A 24,476-nucleotide genomic window follows, 5' to 3' on the forward strand; every position below is an offset into this window, starting at 1 on the left:
ATGACACATACAGGAGTCACATACAAGCATTCACAACAGGGGGAACACGCAGAGGGTTTGGCACACACGAGTTTTCCAGATCTTTAAGCACCCATATTGCCTTGGATGGTAAGATCCCATGTTTCCATATCTCCCAAAATGAAGCAATTGAAATTTCATTTTCCATCCCTCATGAACATTCCTAGGACACGAGGCTGTGATGAAAGCACAGCCCCGAGGGTTACAGACGTGGGACAACTGTGACCAGCTGCTCCCAGGCTAAATGACTAAAGGGCCCCAGGAGGCTTTAGCATTTTTTCTTTCTTTTTAGTACTTTTCCTCTCCCTTGACAGACGACTGTTATTCCAGAAATTACTGCTGCTCCCGGTAGCGCGCCCCTTCCGTCATCCCATAGATGGATGGACTACGTTTCACCTGCTGCAAGTTGGTGAAGGAAATAAAAATGACTGGAAATGGGGTCCCGATGGCAGGTGAAGTAAGATGTGAGGCGTCTCCTTATGAGGAAAGGGGAAGTGCTGTCGCCTCAGGCGAGAGTGGCGAGAATCAGACAGATCTCAGTTCACATTCCACCGCTGACTGGCCGCACACCTCACTTCTCGAAACATCCATTCCTGCCAGGCTCAGCCACTGTATGGTGCACCTGGCAAGTCCCGGGCCCCGGTCCCATCTCACCTGCCCTGTCACAGCTCATTACTCCTCGCCATGGGCCTGTGAAGAGACACCACTGTCCCCATTTACCAGCTGAGAAAACAGGCCCCCGAGTTTAGCACCCCAAGGTCACAGAGCTAATAAGCAAAGGACAGTCCAACCCAGACCTCTTCACTACTCATTCATTCAACGACTGTCACCTGAGCTCCTAGTACCTTCGAGACACTGAGTGTATGTGTCAGTGAACAAGACAGGTAAAAGTTCTCATCTTCCTTATGGAGCTTACATTCTAGAAGACGCGGATAGGGGAGACAAACAGGAAGCCATACGAATGTAAACCACCCAGCTCGTGTTCAGGTTATGCCGCTCGGAACTGCCACCAGCTAACAGTTTTTTACCTGCCAGAAGGGTCATTTCACACGGTTCCACCTAATAGGAGGTGGGAAGGGCGTCGGGAGTGGGGGGAGGCAGATGGGAAGCGGGGGGCACAGGGTCATGAAGATCAAATGAGGCAGGTAACAACAGTGAAAAGGCTGGATGAAACTAGAATGTTCCGGGACCGTAACAAATTATTACACGGTATTACTTCAAGTTCCCCACTTTGCTGCTGAGAATGGCAGCAAACTTTAAGGCATCCATGTGGCTAGATGGCTCCTGGGCTTGCTGGTTCACAGCTCACCTGGAGCCAAGAGGCCCCTGAGAGTTTGGGTTTAAAACATGTCTTCCGGGGTGCCTGGGTGGCTCAGTGGTTAAAGTCTCTGCCTTCGGCTCAGGTCATAATCTCAGGGTCCTGGGATTGAGTCCCGCATTGGGCTCTCTGCTCGGCAGGGAGCCCGCTCCCCCGCCTCCTCTGCCTGCCTCCCTGCCTACTTGTGATCTTTGTCTGTCAAATAAATAAATAAAATCTTTAAAAAAAAAAAAACCTGTCTTCCTGCTCCCAAGAAACAAGAGGTTCCGCTGGTGCCGTTCTTCATCTACACAAAGATGAGCCTGCGATATGAACAATTTCCCAGGATCCCAAGAGAAAGCCCTGTTACTCAAACACAGTGACAAGTCATCAAGGCTACTGTGTGTTTGAAACTTACTGTGGGTGCGAATGTCACTAGCTTCCCCAACGCATTCTACCATACAATCACCATTCGCTGTGCTCGGTAAAGATTACAATTAAAAGAGCTGCTAAAACTTAACAGACAAGGAAAAAGTAACTGACAGAAAATGACACTAGGTTAATCTGTAGAGAAATGATAGGTATGCGGAGTTTCTTTTAAAGAGACAGCCTTTATTGTAGGGATGTTTACACTGAAGAATTCAAAACGTGGTAACGGGTTTTTGGTTTGTTTGGGTTTTTTTTTTTTAATTTATTTACTGATTTGTATTTAAAAGGAAATGTTGACACAGATTCCCCAGAAATCATCTGAACAAGCGGGAGAGAACAATTAATCCTGCTGAAACAGTAAAATAATTCCAAGACATATGGTTCACCCAATAGACAAGACTGTAGATGCTGTTGCTGATAGGAAAACTGACTGCTCCTTACTCTTTTAAACACACAGTGATATATAATTAACAATATTCAATCACTTCTGTTCTTTCCTGAATATATAAAAATTAAAATACCAATTAAAAAACTAATATATCTTCTCTTTAAATGTTTCTTACAGATACAATTTCAATATTTTCATTCGATAGTGGTGTAGCTTAAGAGATTTTTTTTTATTCACAAGTCAAACAACACTCCACGCCAAGAGAACGGATAGTCTATAGGCTCGTATTGCAAATAAAGACTTCAGGAATGGAGCAACGGGCATTTCTAAAATACAAAATGGATAAAATTCTGAGAGGATACATGCAATAAAGCTCTATGGAGCAGCTGGCCACAGAACTAGAACATTCTACTGATGATTTCAGTGGGGCTCCAGATGCTTCCGAACTCAACGTAAACTCTCATCTCAGGCTTTGTATTTTGCTTTTCCAGTTTCACTAATGACACAAACATGCTACAAGATAAAAATCCAGAGATTCGCATTAGAAAAGCATATCCTGCAATGGAAGGCAAGAACAGCATTTTGCACGGCTTGGGGGAACAGCGCTGCGCTGCAGGGGCTCCACCGGACAGACAGACAGACAGAGGCTAGCGGGGGCCTTCCTCACTGGGTGCGGAAAGGCACGCTCTCGCCTCCTGCCCACGGAGCAGAAGCAGGTGCTTGAAGGAGAGTGAGTGAAAAGACTTAGACCAGTTCATTTATTTCTCACTTATGACCACATCTATCATCTGAAATAATAATGGGACAGTTACTATATGTTAAAGCTGTTCGACTGTTGCAGCCAACAGAAGTGTCACCCCAGCCTGGCCAAGTTCCAGCTCTAAGGACGTCTGCGCTTGACTACAGCTTTATGTGACTAATGGGAACCATCAGTCTGTTCAAATTATGAGGTGCTGGAAAGAGAAAACAATTCCTCTCTTTCGTAAATTTTTATACAGGCTCTGAAAAATGAGTGAGAAAAAGAGGCATTACTTACATTCAAATCCCTGAAGTATTCGTTATAGTCAAGGGCATATCCTACAACAAACTTGTCGGGAATTTCAAATCCAACAACTGAAAAGAATCATAAATCATCACTCAGATACAGAAAACATCATTTTCGATTCAAATGCTTATGAATGTGCCTCTCTACAGATTCTCTCTAAAATCTTAAGGAAAAAAAAAATAAATACCCTCTGAAGTAACTCTCAACCATTTCAGAGAAAACTTTCTCAGGTTGGGGCGCCTGGGTGGCTCAGTAGGTTAAAGCCTCTGCTTTTGGCTCAGGTCATGATCTCGGGGTCCTGGGATCGAGCCCTGCATCGGGCTCTCTGCTTGGTGGGAAACCTGCTTCCCCCTCTCTCTCTGCCTGCCTCTCTGCCTACTTGTGATCTCTCTCTGTCACTCTGTCAAATAAATAAATAAAATCTTAAAAAAAAAAAAAAAAACTTGCTCCGGTTAAGGACAGTTAAATGACTGACAGAAAGTAATTCACTTACAGTCTGGTTTATAGCCAACACTTCGAGGGGTCCTCTTCACCAGCAAGCTGTTAATTACAAAATGTAACATGTGACATAGGGAAACATGACAGGGCATTACAAAAGGGGACATTCCTGCTTTGAGACATGGTCTCTCCTGCACCTAGAATATTTTCTATGTAGAAAGACTACGAAATGGGCAGCGAGCTTGCAGGGACCGGGCAGGACAGCAGTGAGCTCCCGCCACAGCCGAGACCCTTGCCTGATCCCCACTAGGAACGTGACTGATGATTCTGAGATGATTCTGACCCCGACTACTCATGCACCCATCAGAGGGCAGCGGATCAGAAGGATGAATGGATGGGGAGTGTCAACGGGCAGTTTCAGGATCCCTGGAAGGCCAATGCTACAACTGCAAAGGGGTGCGGGAGATGTGAGCGTCACCTTTTGAGACTCTTAATACGTGGCTTACAAAGATCGTGAGGCTAAAAATAACTAGCATGTTCAAGGAGCTTGTACTGATTTTTCAGAACAAAAACTGCAGTTGGGACACGCCACCTCTAACATAAGCTCATGTCGTAACCCAAGTGTGTACTGCCTGCTGGAATTTTTCAGCCATTAAGAAAACCTATTGGGGTGCCTGGGTGGCTCAGTGGTTAAAGCCTCTGCCTTCGGTTCAGGTCATGGTCTCAGGGTCCTGGGATCGAGCCCCGCATAGGGCTCCCTGCTTGGCAAGGAGCCTGCTCCCCCACCCCACTGCCTGCCTCTCTGCCTACTTGTGATCATTGTCTGTCAAATAAATAAATAAAATCTTAAAAAACAAACGTTAACAAACAAAAACATATGAAAATCCTATAAAAAAAAAGAGAAGCTATCAACAGTGTGTTGATAACCTTTATATATGTTAAGGGCAGTCCCAGTAAAACTTACGATTTTATACCTTCTTAGATAAATATATTTCAAAAGCTGGAAAGGACAGGGGTGCCTGGGTGGCTCAGTCAGTTAGCCCCTGCCTTCAGCTCAGCTCATGATCCTGGGGTCCTGGGATAGAGCCCCTCCCTCCCCCGCATCGTGGTCATCAGGCTAACTGCTCAGTGGGGAGCCTGTTTCTCCATCTGTACCCCACCGCCCCCCTGCTTGTGCTCCCTCTCTCCACTCTGGTCTCCTCTCAAATAGTTAAATAAAATCTTAAAAAATAAAAAAAAAAAGCTGGGAAGGGCACAAAATGATTTTCAATCTTAGTTACACATCAGACTCGCCTGGGAACTTTAACAAAACAAAACTCAGGTACCCGGGCCACACCCCTGACCGATTACGTCAGAATTGCTGGGGATGGAGCACAAACGTGGTTTCTTTTTGTTTTGTTTTGTTTTGTTTTGTTTTACAATTTGTATAAGTAAATAAACTACAAGGCATACTTCAGAGATCTTGTGGGTATGGTTTCAGAGCACCACAACAAAGCAAGTATCACAGTAAAGGGAGTCAAATGAATGTTTTGGCATAAAAATTATGTTTATGCTACACTGTAGTCTATTAAGTGTGCTACGGCATCACGTCTAAAAAAGCACGCATCTTAGAGACATTTTATTGCTAAAAGGCTTTCATCTGAGTTTTCAGAATTCATAATCACTGATCACCACAGCAAATATAAAAATGAAAAAGTTTGAAATATTCCAAGAATTATCAAAATGTGACAGAGAGGGGCGCCCGGCTGGCTCAGCTGGTTTAGCGTCAGGCTCCCTGCTCAGTGGAGCCTGCTTCTCCCTCTCCCTCCGCTCCTCCCCCTGCTCATGCTCTCCCTCTCTCTCAAATAAATAAATAATCTTAAAAAAAAAAGTGACAGGGACGTGAAGTGACCAAATGCTGTTGGAAAACTGGTGCCTACAGACTTGCTTGATGCTGGTTGCCACAGGCCTCTGATCTGTAAAATACACAGTATCTGGGGCGCATGGGTGGCATATATTTGTGGGGGAAAAAAAAAAGAAAGGTCTAAACTCAGTTACGTAAGTACAATCCAAAAAAATAAATAAATAAATAAGAAGGGGTGCCTGGGTGGCTCAGTCGTTAAGCATCTGCCTTCAGCTCAGTTCATGGTCCCAGGGTCCTGGGATCAAGCCCTGCATCAGGCTCCCTGTTTGGCAGGGAGCCTGCTTCTCCCTCTGCCATTCTCCCTGCTTGTGTTCCCTCTCTTGCTGTCTCTCTCTCTCAAGTAAATAAATAAAATTAAAAAAAAAACCCCACAGTATTTGCCAAGTGCAATAAAGCAAAAGCACAATAAACTGAACTATGCCTACGTTAAGAGTTACTAAGCAGATAGAAAGTCCAACATGAACAGCTTATTCAAATTCTTCATTTTGAAAGAATTATGTAATTTTTGAAATAATAATATAAATAATTACAGGTTGCCGGAAGTCACAGAAATGCGCAGGGCCGTGCCATGTGCCCCCCGCCCAGCCTCCTCCAGTACTAAGAGCTCCCATTAACTGGCAGATCACCACGACCAAGACGCGGGCTCCGGGGAACTGACCTTGTCCAGATCCCACGAGTCTCACACGCATGCATTTGCGTGCGAGTGTGTGTGCTTCTGCACGACTTTATCACACATGCGGGTTCAAGTGACCACCACCGCCTCGGGATGACAGGACGTCCCATCGCACGAGGCTCTATTCACAGTCACGCATCACGTTCACCGCCCTCACCCCCGGTAACCACTCATGTGCTCTCCACTTCTGGCATTTTGTCACTTTAAGAAGGTTGCATAAATGGAATCATATAGGAGGCAACCTTTCGAGATTGGCTTTTTTTTTTTTTTTTTTAAGGAGACTCCACACCTAGCGTGGAGCCCAGCATGTGGCTTGAACCCATGACGCAGAGATCAAGAGTCAGACATTTAACCAACTGAGTCCCCCAGGCACCCCGGACACTGGCTTTGATGAGCACAAGCCCCTTGAGGCTTATCTAGGTTGTCCCGTGTTCCTTCGTACGACTGAGCAGGACTCCATGGAACGCTGCCCTGCGGTCCGTTTCGTCATTCACCCACTGATGGTCACTTTGGTTGATTCCTGTTTGGGCCTATGACAAATGAAGCTGCCGCGAGCTTTCGTGTATGAATCTCCAGGAGGACCTACGTGCTCATTTCTCCGGGACAAATGCAAGTGCTGGAGTCGTACGGCAGCTACGTGCTTAGTTTCTCACAAACGTGACAAGCCGTTTGCCAAGGCAGCCAATCCATCTGACATTCCCACCGATTCACAGTTTTAAAATTTTTAATCGAACTTCTTGGAATACCCAGGTGGCTCAGTTAGGCAACTGCCTCCGACATGGGTCATGATCCTGGGGGTCCTGGGATCGGCTCCCACGTTCGGCTCCCTGCTCCACGGGGAGCCTACCTTTCCCTCTGCCTGCTCTGCCTGCCGCTCCCCATGCTTGGGCTTTCTCTCTCTCTCTGACAAATGGATAAATAAAATCTTTAAAAAAATATTAAAAAATAAATAAGTAAATTTTAATTGAACTTTTAAAATATTTTTTTATTTGACAGAGATCACAAGCAGGCAGAGAGGTAGGCAGAGAGAGAGAGAAGCAGGCTCCCTGCTGAGCAGAGAGCCTGATGCAGGGCTCGATCCCAGGACCTGAGATCATAACCTGAGCCAAAAGCAGAGGCTTTAACCCACTGAGCCACCCAGGCGCCCCTTAATTGAACTTTTTAAGTTAAAATGCTTATCTAGTCCTTCTTAAGCCTGCATTGAATAAAAAGAACAAGCTGCCAGGCTTACTTTCTATGTATTGAGCACAGGTTACATACACACCACGAACAGATATGTATCTGTGATATTAAAACTGAATGGTGAGGGCGGGATTAAGAAAAAAAGGTTAAGAAAACACTGACTTAGGCCAGCTCCATCACTAAGAAATGAATGACCAAAGCACCCTCTGGGCACTCCACACCTCCAGCAACACAAAAGCCCTCTCTCATGAGGCAGTCTACCTCAATTCCGCAGCCTCCTCCAGGAAGGAGGGAAAAAAGACTATCCCGAGGCTACAGAAGTACCCTGTGCCACAGGAGAGACATAAGCAAGTGCAGGCCTGGCTTACAGGAAGCCACTTAGTGCCCCAGAGTGCAATGTGGATAGAGACCCTCTGTCACACCTGTCCTCAATCCACCGAAAGGGACCTACCCACACGGGCGCCAGCTATCAGAGAAGCTTGATAGGACAAACTGCTGACAGACAGTTCACAGAAGGCTCACGCTGATTCAGAGATGCTCGATATGGGATACTTGGACCCTTTAAAAGGGGTTTATCAAAACCAGTTATTCATTTAGGAAAAAAATTAGATTACTATCTGACCCCTACACAAAAATTACAGAGTGGTCAAAGACTTAAAAATAGAAGATGAGGGGTGCCTGGGTGGCTCAGTGGGTTAAAGCCTCTGCCTTCAGCTCAGGTCATGATCTCAGGGTCCTGGGATCAAGTCCTGCATCGGGCTCTCTGCTCAGCAGGGAGCCTGCTTCCCCCTCTGCCTCTCTGCCTGCCTCTCTGCCTACTTGTGATCTCTGTCTATCAAATAAATAAATAAAATCTTAAAAAAAAATAGAAGATGAAATTGCAAAAGCCAAAAAACAAATAAACAACAAAAACAAAAAACAATCCCCCAAAACCACCTCGGGTGTTACCCTACCAGAACCTTACGGTGGTAAACAAAGCAGGAACTGTGAGCCGGGTGGCCTGGTTCAAGCCTCACCCCACAGTGTGCTGGGCGCTGTGCTGTGCCTCTGGACAATTCCCTATGCCTTGGTGTCCCTATCTGCAAAGTGGGAGCCACAGTGCTCCTTCAGAGTTGTAAGGGGTTCAGCTGTAAACTAGAAACAAAGGTAGAGCTAAGAAAGCAAAAGCCAAACAGCAGAGGCAGGGCCCGGAGGGGAGGTTGGCATACGTCATCACTCAATTCCAGGAGCTCCAGATCCTCAGCACCTACCCCCTCCCTACGACCTCCCCCTAAACCCAGTGTGGGATCCTTGGTCTCAGTTCGTCAAGCAAGCCCCAATGTTCTACCAGGCTACCCAAGACAAGGTGACATCATTATTAGCATGCTGAAAAACCAAGTGTTAATAATATTAAGCAAAAATATGACTGCAATGAAGGGCTTCATTAACACATGACAAAATTATTTACAAAGCATATTTACTGAGTCTTATTTGAGATCATATTACTTTTTGAAGATAAACAAGTTGAGAACATTTACTCTTACGAGAAGCAATTAATGACTGAAGCCCATTTCAAATGAAGAAAATAGCCCGTCAAAATGTTATACACATACCTTGCGACCTTGACCATCTTTGGATTGTGTTCCTTGACCAAGGAAAGCAAGGTCTGCATTGTTTTGCCAGTGTCAATTATATCCTTTAAAAGAAAAAGACAAGACATTTATTTATGTATTTGTGTGTGAGAGAATGAGAGAGAAAGAACATGAGAGGGGAGGGTCAGAGGGAGAAAGAGACCCCCCGCTGAGCAGGGAGCCTGATGCGGGACTCGACCCTGGGACTCCAGGATCATGACCTGAGCCGAAGGCAGTCGCCCAACCAACTGAGCCACCCAGGTGCCCAAGACAAGACATTTAAAGAGCAAATGAAACTGCATCCTATAAACATGAGACACCGAAACCCCATGGATAAGTATAAGAATGCTATTGTTTTCAGGGTCGCCAACTCTCAGAAGCAGGTGGTTCAAGATGAGAAACACTGCTCCATGCCATCTTTAAAGTCTCCAAATAAGGCTTTACTACATAAAATGACTTTATATTAAAGTGAACCTTAACTACTTAGTCAAAAGTAGGAGACTATTCAAAATAAATACATCTCTAATTGGAAAAATACTGCTTAAACCCTAACCCTAATGTTCTTCAATGAAAACGTGATGGACGGTACAAAGCGGTGCTTCACAAAGTGCGGTCTGGGAGCCGTCAGAAGCATCAGGGCTGGAGACTTGTGAAAAATGCAGAGTTTCGGGCTGCAGTGGCCAGAACTCGGATGGCCCAAGACTCCCGTCCCCTCATGCGCACGCCCAGAATAACCTCCCAACCCCAGCGGGAGCACAACCTGGGAAAATGCTGGAATGGTTAGTGGCCATGTGAGAGGGCCACGTGCAAGGACACGAAGTTGGCCTTTAGGAGCTGGGAGCAACCCCTGGCCCGGAGCCAGCAAGAAAACAAGGCCCTTCGTCTTGCAAGCCCAAGAACTAAATTCTGCCAACAACTTAAGTGAACTTGGAAGAGGACCGCGAGCCCTGGGCGAGACAGGAGCCCCAGCCTTACTTCAGCCCCAGGAGCCTGAGCAGAGGACTCTGCTAACCTGGACATGCATTGTTTTCAGCTGTTAAATTTGTGGTCATGTGTTAGGCAGCATTGCCCCAGACAAAATCGATCTGAAGTGGAATTAATAAATTTACATTTAAAAACAAGCAACCAGGGGCGCCTGGGTGGCTCAGTGGGTTAGGCCTCTGCCTTTGGCTCAGGTCATGATCCCAAGGTGCTGGGATTGAGCCCTGCGTCGGGTTCTCTGCTCGGCAAGGAGCCTGCTTCCTCCTCTCTCTCTGCCTGCCTCTCTGCCTACTTGTGATCTCTCTGTCCAATGAATAAATAAAATCTTTAAAAGAAAATCAGCACATACCCTTCCCCCTCCCCCCCAAAAATAAAAAAAATAAAAATAAAAAAATAAAAACAAGCAACCAGGGGCACTTGGGTGGCTCAGTGGGTTAAAGCCTCTGCCTTCAGCTTAGGTCATGAACCCAGGGTCCTGGGATCGAGCCCCACATCAGGCTCTCTGCTCAGTAGGGAGCCTGTTTCCTCCTCTCTCTCTCTGCCTGCCTCTCTGCCTGCTTGTGATCTCTGTCTGTCAAATCAATCAATCAATCAATCAATCATCTTAAAAACAAGCAACCAACGGAACCTGGGTGGCTCCGTCAGTTAGGCGTCCAACTGCTGATCTCAGCTCAGGCCTTGATCTCAGGGTCAAGTGTTCAAGCCCGGCGATGGGCTCACGCTGGGTGTGAAGTCTACTTAAAATCAAACCAAAAAATCTCTCAAGCAACTAGTTCCCAGGGATATTCATGAACTCGAATCTTTTGAAGACAGCGTCACCTGTTTAGTTTTTGATCCATAAGCTGAAGTTTCTATTAATAAAAATGAATTGGGGGTTACTGGTGCTCTTAAGCCTTAAGACATTTTATATAAAAGAATGAAAACTCATTCTACTGGTGAGAGTATAAAGCAAATGACTCTGTCGAGTCATTTGGCAGGAATGGTAAAACTGAAAAGGGACCCACTCTATGATTCGGTCACTGCCTGCATTTAGAGGGGACTCACAAGGGCACACCGACTGCAACTTTGCATTTTAGGACAACTGCATGTCTCAAGGTGAACAACCTCAGAACTTAATAGGAGTGAAAATAAGATATAAGAGGTTATGTATAGTGCGGCACCATATATGTTCTTAGATCCCCAAATATGTTTTGCATGTGGATACACACATGTAATAGAAGCATAAAAAAACACGCACAGGGATGATGTGTATCAACTTTAAAAGAAAGGAAAAACTTTGAAACCCAAAAGAGAGGGTAAAGAAATATACTAGCATTTTCCCATTATCCAATAAAAACAAATTACTAAGTATTTCTTACAAAAAAACCAATCTTACTCCCTTATAACAACATAAGCCCACAGTTAAAACTGATGACGAGGAATTTATTTTCCGGGATTACCTTTAGGACTGTGCATACTAAGTTAGAAAATCATAAACACTATATTGAAAGTATGTAGAACTTACCTCAACAATCAAGACATTCTAGAAGGAAAAGAAATGAAAATCAGTACAGTCAATCAGTGTTTTCAATTATAACTCACATCATATAACAAACTCATTATCCGAATTCTTGTTTTTAAGATGCTTTCCTATCTCAAAGCCTGATTTAAACAATGGGCCATCTGCTGGGATTTAGTACTCTTTAATGTGAAATTTTCATTGTAGTGGAACTTTTAAAAACAAAATTTGATCTATATAGGTTCATTTTTTTTTTTTTTAATTCTCACTCCTTTAAACAGAGGTCTAATTTTGGGCAAGTCATGAAGTTTCTCTGGGCCTCAGTTTACCATGTGTTAAATAAGGGATGTGAACTAGTATAGATCTTCCAACTCTAAGGTTCAAGAACTATAATTTGTACTAGAACTCCAAAATCATGCTTTTAATTCACCATACGGAATCCAGTTCAAAACCTATTTTCTCATTAGACTAAAACTGATCTGTATTTGCTGGGTGTGTTCATATGCTTGGACTCAACTAAAGGAAGGTACCAATGCTTCCTCCCACCATAAACCCTCACCCCAATTTCTACCTCTCAGAATTTTATAGCTGAAAGAGCCCTTACAGAAGAAACCATCTAAGAATCACCACCGAGGTACAGAACAGTCCTATCTGTTCTCATGCTGGTTAGAGGAACAAGGCCCCATTTCAAACACTGGTTATAATCACTGTCACAGGAAGAGTCATGCTATATTGTGACCTGCTGTTCTCCCTTCTTGGTCACATACCAGCTGTATGAAAATCTTTATGTTCTATATATTCTTCTAAGTCAGTGATTACCACGGTAGGGCACACAAGATCCACAGGGTTGCAAGAAAGAAATGTTAGGCCTTTTTTTAAAAACCTCACCCTGTCTGAGCTGTAATTTTGCATGTATTTTGCAATATGCATAATACTACCACCACAGTCTGTATTATTGTCCCTTTCCTCCTATGACAACTACTTTGTCTCTTTTCAAGATACCGCAATCTCAATCTTTAGTGGAACTGAATTTAATCAATTAATGGGCCAATCATCATTTCATCACCTGCTATGTGATTCTTTCTCAGCATTTTCTCTACCCTCGCTAGCACATCGGAAGGGTAACACTCTCCCACCCTAACTGTGGCTCACTGCCGCAGCAATGTGTACCAGGGGATGGAGTTATAGTTTGAAAACAGCACTGAGGGGTGCCTGGGTGGCTCAGTGGGTTAAAGCCTCTGCCTTCGGCTCAAGTCATGATCTCAGGGTCCTGGGATCAAGCCCAGCATTGGGCTCTTTCTTCAACGGGAAGCCTGCTTCTCCCTCTCTCTCTGCCTCCCTCTCTGCCTGTTTGTGATCTCTGTCAAATAAATAAATAAAATCTTTAAAAAAAGAAAACACTGAATTATGAGACAGAAAACCTGGATTCTAGTCTTGACTCTAATACTAAGTAGCTGCACGATCTTAGGTCATAATCATGGACTTCTAGTAATAGGAGATAGCTTGTACAAATCAATCACAATCCAGAGAGGTTAAATATTTATCTAATACAAAACTATAGTATCTAGAGTATGATCTCAATATATGGTTTTAAGAATAAAGAATGAGAATTTCTACCATTATGGAAAGCTTATTTCATGTCAAATAGCTATATCCTTACTTCATAAATGAAAAAAAGGATGAGCCTCTGAAGTCAGATGATTTGCCTAAAGTCATAAAACTAGCCAAGTGGTAAAGAAGTATTTTCAGAGTCCAAGGTCCATATTCTCAACCACTAACTGGAAAAAAAATTTATGTACGTATGTATCTACATAGAATGTCCCCCCAAAATTGGCTGAAATAGAAAGTCTAAATAACCCACAATCTCACCACTAAGAAATAACTTCATCCAACTTAGACGCCTTGATTTTTTCCACAATAAATGTGCTCTACTGTGACTATCAGGAAAAGAAAATTATTTTCGAAAGAGAACTTTTAAGATCACAAAGCCATGTAGTAGGACAGAGCCATTAGGTGGGAAAGGCAAGATCAAATGAAATCCCAGGAGGCTTTGAAGGCTAGGCCCCTTCCAGCACTAAAAACTGACTATAGGAGTAAGGGCTTTAAATGACTTCTAAATATGGGCAAAGTACGTGGAAAGGGAAGACTCGGTCTGGCAGTGGTACACAGGATGGGCAGGAAGGGGAAAGTCAACAGATGATTATAATTTCTCTTTTGAAGTTTTCAAAAATGTTGAGGAGGACCAGATTAGTCTGGCAGGACCGCCATACGTGACAAGAGGATCTGACACACAAGTGTTGTCTGCTGAAGTTTTCTACTACATACCCAGTCAAGTAAGCTATAAACATTTAAAAGCCAGAGAAAGAAAAGAGCTTTGAGGCCAGAAAGACCTTCATTTAAATTCAAGTTCTACCATTCACTGGCAGCATGGCTTTGGACAAGTCCTTCCAATCTGCTGTCTTAGCTTCCTGATCTGTAAAACAGGGGTAACAGTATCTACGCCTCAAGGGCTTGTTGTGAAACTTTTATGAGATTATACCTTTATAACTGGTGGTGTTTCTACATAAAAAACTAACTGGCAGCTGAAAAAAAACACAGCAATCTATCATTTGTCACTGGTTACTTGGAAATCACTGCACTGCATCTCAAGGCTAATGCTGAAATATCTTAACATCTCTATTATTTCCGCCAATTGCCTATACTGGAACAATCTTGATGTATTTGGAAAACTCTTTTTGAGAGGTCTTAAAATAGTACTATGTTTAAATTTACTGAGTATTCGAACTACCAGAAAAACTGTTTTAAGAGGCCTACATGCATTATCTCACTTAACGTTCTGAATTCTTTGAGGGGACTGCCGTTATGGTCCCCACCTTACAGAGAGGAGACAGAGGGGTTAAATAATTTGCCCAAGTTCACACAGAAAAAGTTGTGAGCTAGCCTCTAAATCAAAGCCGCCCATCTTGGGGCGCCTGGCTGACTCAGTTGGTAAAGCATGCAACTCTTGATCTTGGGGTCATGAATTTGAGCCCCACATTGGGGGTAGAGTTTACCTAAGGGAAAAAAAAAAGCTGCCCATCTCTAGAACCCACACTTTCACAACTATCACGTGATACCACACTACATGTTTTGTTGTGTGGGTCTACTTTTATAAAGAAGACTGTCTCCCCACTCCCCACCAAAATATATATACTTTTGAAGAATTCTAAATTAGATCACCACAGAGGAAGACAAGGGTACTTTGTAATACAGACTTGAAGTTTAATGTTGGAGTCTGCTGCCTCTTTGCTGTGTGACCTGGAGAAAGACAGCTGAGGTTGATTCCAAGGGTTAAACAGCCCTTGTTTAAGTGCATAAACAACTTGTGAGCTTCCTCTTAGTGATAAAGCAGAGTGTTACTAATTGACTCTTGGCATGAAGTCAAGAGAACTCTTTTCTTCCCCTTCAAGACACATACCTTTCCAGTCAAAGTTGAGAGATCATCTCCACCAATGACTTTGATGTCCCCTGTTGACTGGTCATTCTAGTTTAAAAAAAAAAAAAGAAGATATGTAAGTATCCATGTATATCCTTTTGTGTACACACACATACACACACACACACATCTCAAATTATCAAATGGGAACTAGAAGATTTAAGAAGTTAGCGATCTAATGTCATCGCATTATGATATTCTAAATGATACACACTGTAAGATATGTTTAAAGAAATGAACGACTAGGTAACTTTCAACTAGAGATTAGTAAAAGCTTGAAAGTTCTAATTGGCCATTACTGATCTGATGCTCCTCAGAGCCCTAAAAATAGGGCACACAACATTTTCCAGTGGGCACTATCTTAACAGCCACCCATCTTCCATCACGGTCATTTCTGAAACATGAAGTTAGTAGCCTGACCGATGTCTGGTTCTGGCCCTGGACCATTCCCATGAATCAAGCAAGTTGTGGGTTCTGGTCTGTATCACACTCAAGCCCTCAAAAGTCTGGCCCAGGCCCATGTCATCTTCAGCATAGTCTGGAAAACCAGGTCTGATCAGCAGTCTTTCAAGGCCTACCTCTCAGGCTCCCAGGTTTCTGCTATCACAGAATCCAGGAGAAACCCGCACAGGAATTTCAAAGGGAAAATACTCCATATGCACCAGCGTGGGTGGTGGTGACAATCATAATTTGGAGCCAACATTGTGCCAGCACAGTAACAGACAAAGAGACCAAGGAACAAAACAGAGCCCCGAAACACACTCAGAAATATCTGAGGATTTAGTATATGATAAAGATGGCATTAGAAGGCAGTAAGGAAAAGATGAATTATTCAACAAAGCAGTTATCTATTTTGGGAATAAAATAAAGTATGATCCCTACCTCACAGCAGACACAGAAATAAATTCCAGATGGATTAAAATCTAAATGTAAAAAATAAAGCCATAAGCAGACTGAGAGAAAATGTAGAAGTAGTATTTTCACATTTCTTAGAAAGGGTAAAAACCTAGGCATATCCTGAACCCAAACTGAAGGAAAAGATCTGTAACAAATAGTCCTTTGTATACCGGGTTCCAAGACTAAGAAGCCAATAGGAAAATGAAAAATGAACGCAAGTAGGCAATTCACGGAAAAAAGGCCAGAACATGGAAATGATATCGATCAGAGAAGCAAACACCAAAACCATGTGGTTCACCCATTCACCCCGGTGAAACTTAATCCTGATGATGTATGTTGACGAAAGTGAGGGGAAACAAGCACTCTTGGTAAGAGAATAATTGGTACAACCTCTTTTTTAAACGATTTTATTTATTTAACTGAGAGAGAGAGAGACCGTGAAAGAGGGAACACAATCAGGGGGAGTGGGAGAGGGAGAGGCAGGCCTCCCGCTGAGCAGGGAGCCTGATGCGGGGCTCGATGGGGTGCTGGATCTCAGGACCCCAGGATCATGACCCAAGCCGAAGGCAGACGCCTAACGACTGAGCCACCCAGGCGCCCCAAACTGGTACAACCTCTTTTGAAAATGGCACAGCAATAAGCTATTAAAATCGTAAGCATGTGTGCCATTCGCCCCGGTGATCCCACTTCCAGGAACCAATGCTATAAAAACTCACAAACATGCAAAGGTACGTACAAGGAGGTTCACTGTGTCAACTAGTTATAAAAAAAGAAAACGGGAGACAAGCAACAAGTCTATTAACAGAACCTATTTATGAGACTGAGGACCTTCAGTAATGGAACCGATTTAAATTTGGTTCACCCACACAAGGCAATATACCACACAGCTATTAAAAAGAATCTGAAATCTTTACACACTGACATGGGCGACAGGAATTAAAAACACCAATTAGCAGAGTAATGTGTTGCCTAAGAAACCACTTTTGCTCAGGATTTTAAACAGCTTTATACCATCAATTACCTCTGATTGTGAAAATGCGGATTACAGGGCTTTTTACTTTTCTGTATTTCCATTCTCGTCATACGCTTCGATACACATGTCCATTTTTTATGGCGTGTCATCTTTGAAAAACACAATCGGGACCAAACTATTCAGTGTTGCAACCTAAACAGATCTAAGTGTGACTTCTGATACGAAAACAAAAATCTAGCATCTTACTCCTCATCTTAAGGAAATTACAGATACCCTTTATTCTAACTAACTTAAAATCCAGGGTTTCAAACACAGGGAAGTGATTAATAGCAAAAACAAAGACAATAACAAAAACAAAAACAACAACAAAAAAAACCCCTAAACCCATATACAAAACCTGGAGCTTTCCATGATCCTTGGGTCATAGTAAATGACATACACTGTGTATCAAAGTATATAGTGACATCTTCTGTAGAAGTTTGGTATTACAGTCCAATTCCCAATGATTTTTTTTTTTAAAAAAAAAAAAGAGAGAGAGAGAGAAAGAACTGAAAAGTATGGAGTCACAGAAAAAGCCCTGTGATCCAGAGGCTATGTTGACAGGATAAGAAAAAAGAACTTCAAGCATGCAAGCTTGCATCCAGATCTCCACACTCCTGTTTGTCTCCAAGATTATTAGCTTGAATCTCTTCTGAGGCCTTTTTTTTTTTTAAATGATTTTATTTATTTATTTATGGGGGGGCACAGCAAGGGGAAAAGCAGAGGGAGAGGGAGAAGTAGGATCCCCACTGAGCAGGGAGTCTGACCTGACGCGGGGCTCGATCCCAGGACCTTGGGATCATGACCTAAGCGAAAGGCAGGCACTTAACTGCTTAACCGACTTAGCCACCCAGGTGTCCCCAGGCGTCCGTCTTCTGAGGCTTCCTGCCACGCGGACCAGTGGAGGCTAATAAAGATTGGCTGAGAAAGACCGCTGCAGCCCACTGTGCTAGAATACAAGTCTGAGTGCCCTTCAGCAGAGGACGACCTCCCTCCGTCCCCAGCGCCCCCTCCCACCTCTCCTGGGTGGGACAAGCTTCCCACTGTCCTCCTGCTTATTACTGAGGGACTCCCATGTGCCCCCATCTTGAAGGAGACGGTGGGGCTGGCCCAGGAGAGGGGAGAGGCCCTGCCGCCCCCACTCTTCTCCCCTCTTCTCTACCGCCCCATCACCCCATTCTTCCCAGCCGGAGAGCCCCAGCTGGCCTGAACTCAGAGGGTCATTGTCAACTATGCAAAATTCCCAAAGAAGCTCTCTGAGCCTACAGCTCTACCCTTAGCATCTCTGTTTCCACTTGGTCTACCTTTTTTTTCTTGTTTAAGTGTTAAGACTGGCAGGAATGATTTCCAGGTTTTTAAATTCAAGTATAATTAACATACAATGTTGTATTAGTTTCCTATGCACACTTACCTTTCTTTTTTGCTTTTGAATATTTTGGGGCGGGGAGAGGCAGAGGGTAGAGGCAGAAGCAAGCCTACTGCCGGCTGGGGAGCCCGAGCCAAAGTCAGAAGCGCCACTGACTGAGCCACCCAGGTGCCCCCAATTACCTTGCTTGAGTCTGGGAGAAAAGATGAGAATAGGAAGGAACTTTGCTTATTCCTATTTGTCTATGCCTAGGGATTCTGCGACCCTCCAGGCAACAGGGACCACAACGTGGTTTTGGAAAAGAGGAGAGAGCGCTGTGGGAAAAGACACCAGGCGAGGGCTGAGAAAGGCGGGCCTGGAACAAAGCAATCTCCTCCTGCTGAAGAGAATACAGAGGCCCATCCCCAAAGCTGAGCTCCCACAAGGGCTAGGCTAGGTAGAAGTCTGGGCTTAGCGCCTCGAAGCTTGCTTGATGCGGGTAACCTGAGGCTGTATCTCCGGAGCCCCAGGACGGAGGGACGGGCAGAAGGAATGACATCCCCGGTCCGCCACATCCCAAGCATGCTTTCTCTGCACACCCTCATCGCGACTGTCCTCTGTCCTTTTGCTGTTTTCCTGTAGACCCTGATCAAGTGTCAACAGCAGTGAGAGTATTACAAACACATGCTTTTACAGGTAGACGGCACCTCAGATGAGAAGTGGCAGATACCCAATTTTCTAAAAACAGATGCAGAGAAAAAGAAGTCTGGAAGGATATACACCCAGGGAGTAATCTATTTACCTGTATTTTATGAGTGTTTTGGAAAGAACATGTTGTTAAAAAAATTATTTTTATCTATTTTATCTATTTATTATATTTATCTATTATCACCAGCTAAAAAAAATGATGCTAATAGTTGAGGGGCGCCTGGCTGGCTCAGTGGGGAAAATGTGTGAGTCCTGATCTTGGGATGTTGAGTGCAAGCCCTACGTTGGGCCTAGCGCTTACTTAAAAAATACAAATAGTGAAGAGAAGGGGCACATCACCCCCATGTTCACAGCAGCAGTGTCCACAATAGCCAAACTGTGGAAGGAGCCGAGATGCCCTTTAACGGGCTGATGGATAAAGATGTGGTCCATATACACTATGGAATATTACACAGCCGTCAGAAAGGATGAATACCCAATTTTTGCATCGACGTGGATGGGACTGGAGGAGATTATGCTGAGGGAAATAAGTCAACAGAGAGAGTCAATTACCATATGGTTTCACTCATATGTGGAACGTACGGAATAACATGGAGGCCATTAGAAGGAAGGGAAAATGAATGGGGGGATCAGAGGAGGAGACGAACCATCAGAGACTGTGGACTCTGAGGAACCAACTGAGAGTCTCAGAAGGGAGGGGGTACAGGGGTGGGGTAACCGGCTGATGGGTACTAAGGGGGGCACGGGTGGTGATGAGCACAGGGTGTTAAACACACTTAATGAATCGCTAAACACTACATCAAAAACTAAAGATGTATGATATGCTGGCTAACTGAACATAAAAAATAAATAAAAAATAATTTTTAAAAAATGATGCTCATAAAGCAGGGCCCTCAGGTCATCTACTGGACCCATGCACTGTCCACTACAGTGGCCCATTAAGCACATGTGCAAATTACAGCTGACCCTTAAACGTCACCGTCACGGGTCTCAACTGCACAGGCCACTTACACATGGATTTTTTTGGATAAATACGAATAGCATGGTCAATGTGTTTTCTCTTCCTTATGGTTTCCTTAATAATATTTCTTTTCTCAAGCTTCCTTTATTGTAAAAATATAGTATATGACGCAAATACAAAATACGTGTTCACTGTTTCTATTATCAGTGAGGCTTCTGGCGAATAGCAGGCTATCAGTAGTTAAATTGTGGGGGAGTCAAAAGTTACACAAAAAGTTGGCGCCCCAACCCCTGTACTGTTCATCACCACAGAAAGTTCTATTGGTCAGCGCTGCTCTAATTAAATCGAAGACACCGTTTAGCACAACATACTGGAAAGAACTGAGTCAGTGGTGGTATTTAATACCTAGAGGTTCGCTTCAGAAGTTACTGCATCCAATCTTCATGCTTTTCATTCCAGGACTGGTTTGGGACTAGGATCTGATAAAATAAACATGTTCAACGGAACTACTTGGCATGGCTTTGTATACAGCAGAGAGGATCAATATGTGCTTCCTGAGTGAATTAATCAATGTCCTTAAATTTCCTAATACAAAATTTCTGGTTCCCAAGACCAAACTTGAACATTACCTTTATTTTCTAAGAAACAGGGTGTTTATATAATACCTCGGCCGACATCAAAGTGAAAACCCACCGGAAATAGCTACAGAGCATACTTTTGACACCAGTTCTGTTAAGGTTTCCTTTTATTAGAGATGGTGCGCATCCCTGTTCCCTCCCATTTAAACTGAACAAATTCTTTCCCCCACACCTGTCTATGGTCTTAATTCAATAAGCAGGAAAGAGACATAAATCGTTCCATTTTATATATATATATGCACACACACGCACGCACACACACACATATATGGGAGGGGGAAGGAGATTAGTTTTACAGAAGATAAGCTTTACTAGTAGTCAACATCCAAGTGGCACATTTACATTTAACTTCAACCGTTTCTAGAGGAAAAAGCAGACCTTAAAGCAAGGACTAAATCCACATGAACGAAAGGTCAGACTGAAAGCTACTGGCCTCTCTTCTTGTAAGAGATACTTCAAGAAACTACTCCAGTACTTTCTGTATTTTTCTTTAACCAAGTTCACTCAAATAGCTACCTTCTTACAAATTACTATTAGGTAATTTATATCTCTGATATATTAAACAGTTCAATCAAGCTACTAACCACGCAACCTCCAAGATCAAGACTGAATTATAGCTCTATGCACCCTGTGACCACAACTGAGGGGAAAAAAAAATCCCACAATGGGCCAGATGAATTGTTTGCAGAGAGAACTTCTGACTAGGAGGGGCACCTAGGTGGCACAGTTAGTTTACTGTGTGACTCTTGTTTTCGGCTCAGGTCAGGATCTCCAGGTCATGAGACCAAGTCCCACCACGCAGGGCTCCATGCTGGGCGTGGAGCCTGCTTGAGATTCTCTCTCTGGGCTCTGCCCCTCTCCACCCTTCCCTCTCAAAAACAAAAACAAAAACAAAAAATAACACTCCTGACTAGTAGAAAATGAAGAAATAAAAGAAAGAACGTATTACAGGGCTCGAGTCAGTTCTAAGTTTTCCCAAATAAGACTCTGAGTTCTGCAGAGTGAAAGAAAGGCGTGGGTTCCAAGCAAAGACCTGTATGATCTTTGGCGAGTCACTTCACCCCTCTGAGCCTCCCTGTTCTCAAATATATGTGGAGATAATAATTCAGAACACAAAAAGTTTTCTGCAAGTTATCAAATTCTAAGATCAATTTCATTTTCATGTAAGCCGCTCTGTCTGGACACACAGTAAATCAGGCTCATTTTCCCTTTGCTTAACGCCCACATGGAAGTATTGCCACAAAACATTTACTTGTCTGGTAATTTTCCCTCCTGAGGCTTCATCTTTTTAATATGAAATAAAATTGGTAAGAAAAAATTTCCTACAAAATTGAACTCACAAGAAAGAAAATGCATTTCTTTCATTTTTCCGAATGTCACAGAGCCTTAGAGACAGAACATCTCATTGTTTAAGATGCACACTCATATTTTAATACCCCTGTAGTCAATATATCACAACTGACATCAACTTACAAAGTAACCAACAGCCTTACAATGTAACCAACAGCGTCTTCTTTCTTAGCAGTACAAAAAACAGAGTTAAGTCTTAACATCAGTGATATCTTAAGAGTTTGAATGAAATACGGTATTTGGAATGCCTGGCAACTTCTCATTGAGGCACTGAGCAAATAAAATCCTACCCAGCTACTCTGATCAGGAGTATGTCAACTATGTGGGGCACCTGGGTGGCTCAGTGGGTTAAGCACCCGCTTTTGGCTCAGGTCATGATCTCAGGGTCTGGGACCAAGTCCCACATTGGGCTCCCTCCTCAGCAGAGTCTGCTTCTCTGCTTTCCTCTGCCATGCCTCCCCTGTTCCTTCTCTCTCTCAAATAAATAAAATATTTTTTAAAAAGTATGTAAATTATGACATGTATGTGAAAATTCTTTAAAATATTAGAAATAAAAGTGGTAGTAGAATTCAGGGTGACTTTAATTCCTTCATGTCTTTATTTCCTGTGGTGGTATGCTTTTCTCATTAATAAACATGTATTCTTGGGGCACCTGGGTGGCTCAGTGGGTTAAAGTCTCTGTCTTTGGTTTAGGTCATGATCCCAGGGTCCTGGGATAGAGCCCCATATCAGACTCTCTGCTCAGCAGGGAGCCTGCTTCCTTCTCTCTCTCTCTGCCTGCCTCTCTGCCTACTTGTAATCTCTGTCAAATAAAATAAAAAAAAATCTAAAAAAACAAACAAACAAAACACGTATTCTTTAATCAAAAAATGAAATTTTTATTTTGAAGGAAAACTAAATGGGGTGTGTTGATACTATTAGGGCTCTTTATATATTCCAGAAACATTTAATAGTTCACGGAGCATTTCTCTAGGATTAGTACAGATCAGTTAATGTTTAATTCACTATTCTAAACTGGGGAAAATCAGCACATGAAACTATACTGACATCCATGTTATTAATGCTGCACAATTTTAAATTTCCATCTTATGATTTTATCCAATTAGGTTGTCTGGTTTTTTATATGTACATGAATATCTTCCATGACAAGCTGATGAATTATTAAATAGGGCAGAAATGTTACTTCAAATCAACAGTAAACATACGAATTTAATTTCTACTGTTCAGTAGTAAGTCCACACAGAATTTCACATAAAACAGACAGATAATATTTTTCTCTATGTAAAAACTAACTAAAAACTTGCTTGGCTTATGTTTAAGATTTCACTTTTTTTATCAGCTGAGGAGTGCAGCTTAATAATCCTCTAAAATCTAAAACTAATAGAAAAAACCTAACAGTAGAAAATGGCATTACAGGGTCAAACTGTTTCTACAGCTTCAATTTGTTCTTGTAAGAATAAATTTTTTTTTTAAGATTTTTAAAAATTTATTTGATAGAGCTCACAAGTAGGCAGAGAAGCAGGCAGAGAGAGAGGGAGGAAGCAGGCTCCCTCCTGAGCAGAGAGCCTGATGTGGGGCTCGATCCCAGGACCCTGGGATCATGACCGGAGCTGAAGGCAGAGGCCTAACTCGCTGAGCCACCCAGGCGCCCCTAAAATACTTTTAAAAAGAAAATACTAAGATTAAACTCCCCTCATTTTTTTTTACAAGTTTTCTTTTCAAAGAATAAACATTCTATGCATATCCCAGAAGAAAGGAAATCCAAGAAATAAAGTAACAAAACTGATTTTCATGTGTGTATGGTGTGGAGGGGGGAACTTATGGAGATCAAAAAAAGAAATCATACCACAGTCTGAAAATACATGTTTTGACTCTAAGCCAACAAGGCACAAAGGCTGGGTACCTACACCTGCCAGCAGCTACTACTGGCTAGAATTAAATCTTAGTGTAAACCAGCTCACTCACTCGCTCACTAACTTCTGGTGAGAGGAAATCCAAACCCTGTATTTAAACAATTCTCTAATTCATTTTAGACCCCATCAAGTGACACGGAGCTTGTGAGTATGAAGCAATGTCATGGTATATGAGCACAGTGGGGCTCAAGCGGAAAGGGAAAATGTCTTCAGTGGTTCTCCAGTGACCCGTAGGACTGACGAAAAACGTGGAAAAGGTCAAACACTTGGGTCAAATAGATGATTAACTGGGAGAATGAGGTTGAAAGTTAATGTAGATAAGTGGTCTTATTCTCAGGGAAAACATAAACAGAAGGCCAGTTTCTACAGGGAAGCAGGACACAGATTCATGAAACCGCAAACAGCAGACATTTATTCTAATCTTTGAAGAAGGCAAGAGAAACCCCACTTTGAAGGAAAACAGTAACTCAAGCAACCAGAAGCAAACCACAGCACGAACTCAAAAAAATCAAACATCCACGTGACCAAAGAAAACTACGAATGATGAAATCCACGTGTATAGATCACCGATTCTGGCTCATCCCAGGGCCAATACCGCTCATTATGTCAGTATCGTGAAGCATCTGAGCCGGAGGGACGCGGGCAGGGGGACCCGAACCCCCTCCTGCTGCCTTTCTAGGAAACAACCACGGACCCACCTTCTTTATCAGACTCG

The 24,476-nt window shown here is 43.1% G+C and overlaps 1 protein-coding gene across 1 annotated transcript in view; it reads right to left on the minus strand.

The window, feature by feature from the left end:
* Window positions 1–1,906: 1,906 nt before the first annotated feature.
* Window positions 1,907–24,476, minus strand: part of HPRT1 (hypoxanthine phosphoribosyltransferase 1) — a 38,449-nt gene continuing 15,879 nt past the window's right edge. The window contains exons 4-9 of the mRNA XM_045068095.1: window positions 14,920–14,985; window positions 11,469–11,486; window positions 8,966–9,048; window positions 3,671–3,717; window positions 3,169–3,245; window positions 1,907–2,645 (exon numbers count right to left, since the gene is read on the minus strand). Of these exons, the coding sequence (XP_044924030.1) occupies window positions 2,598–2,645; window positions 3,169–3,245; window positions 3,671–3,717; window positions 8,966–9,048; window positions 11,469–11,486; window positions 14,920–14,985 (339 nt within the window). The 3' untranslated portion in view covers window positions 1,907–2,597. The remainder of the gene's footprint in view (window positions 2,646–3,168; window positions 3,246–3,670; window positions 3,718–8,965; window positions 9,049–11,468; window positions 11,487–14,919; window positions 14,986–24,476) is intronic.

Source organism: Mustela putorius, unplaced genomic scaffold (assembly GCF_011764305.1).
Source record: "Mustela putorius furo isolate JIRA1106 unplaced genomic scaffold, ASM1176430v1.1 tig00003899_pilon_pilon_pilon, whole genome shotgun sequence".
Taxonomy (NCBI): Eukaryota; Metazoa; Chordata; class Mammalia; order Carnivora; family Mustelidae; genus Mustela; species Mustela putorius.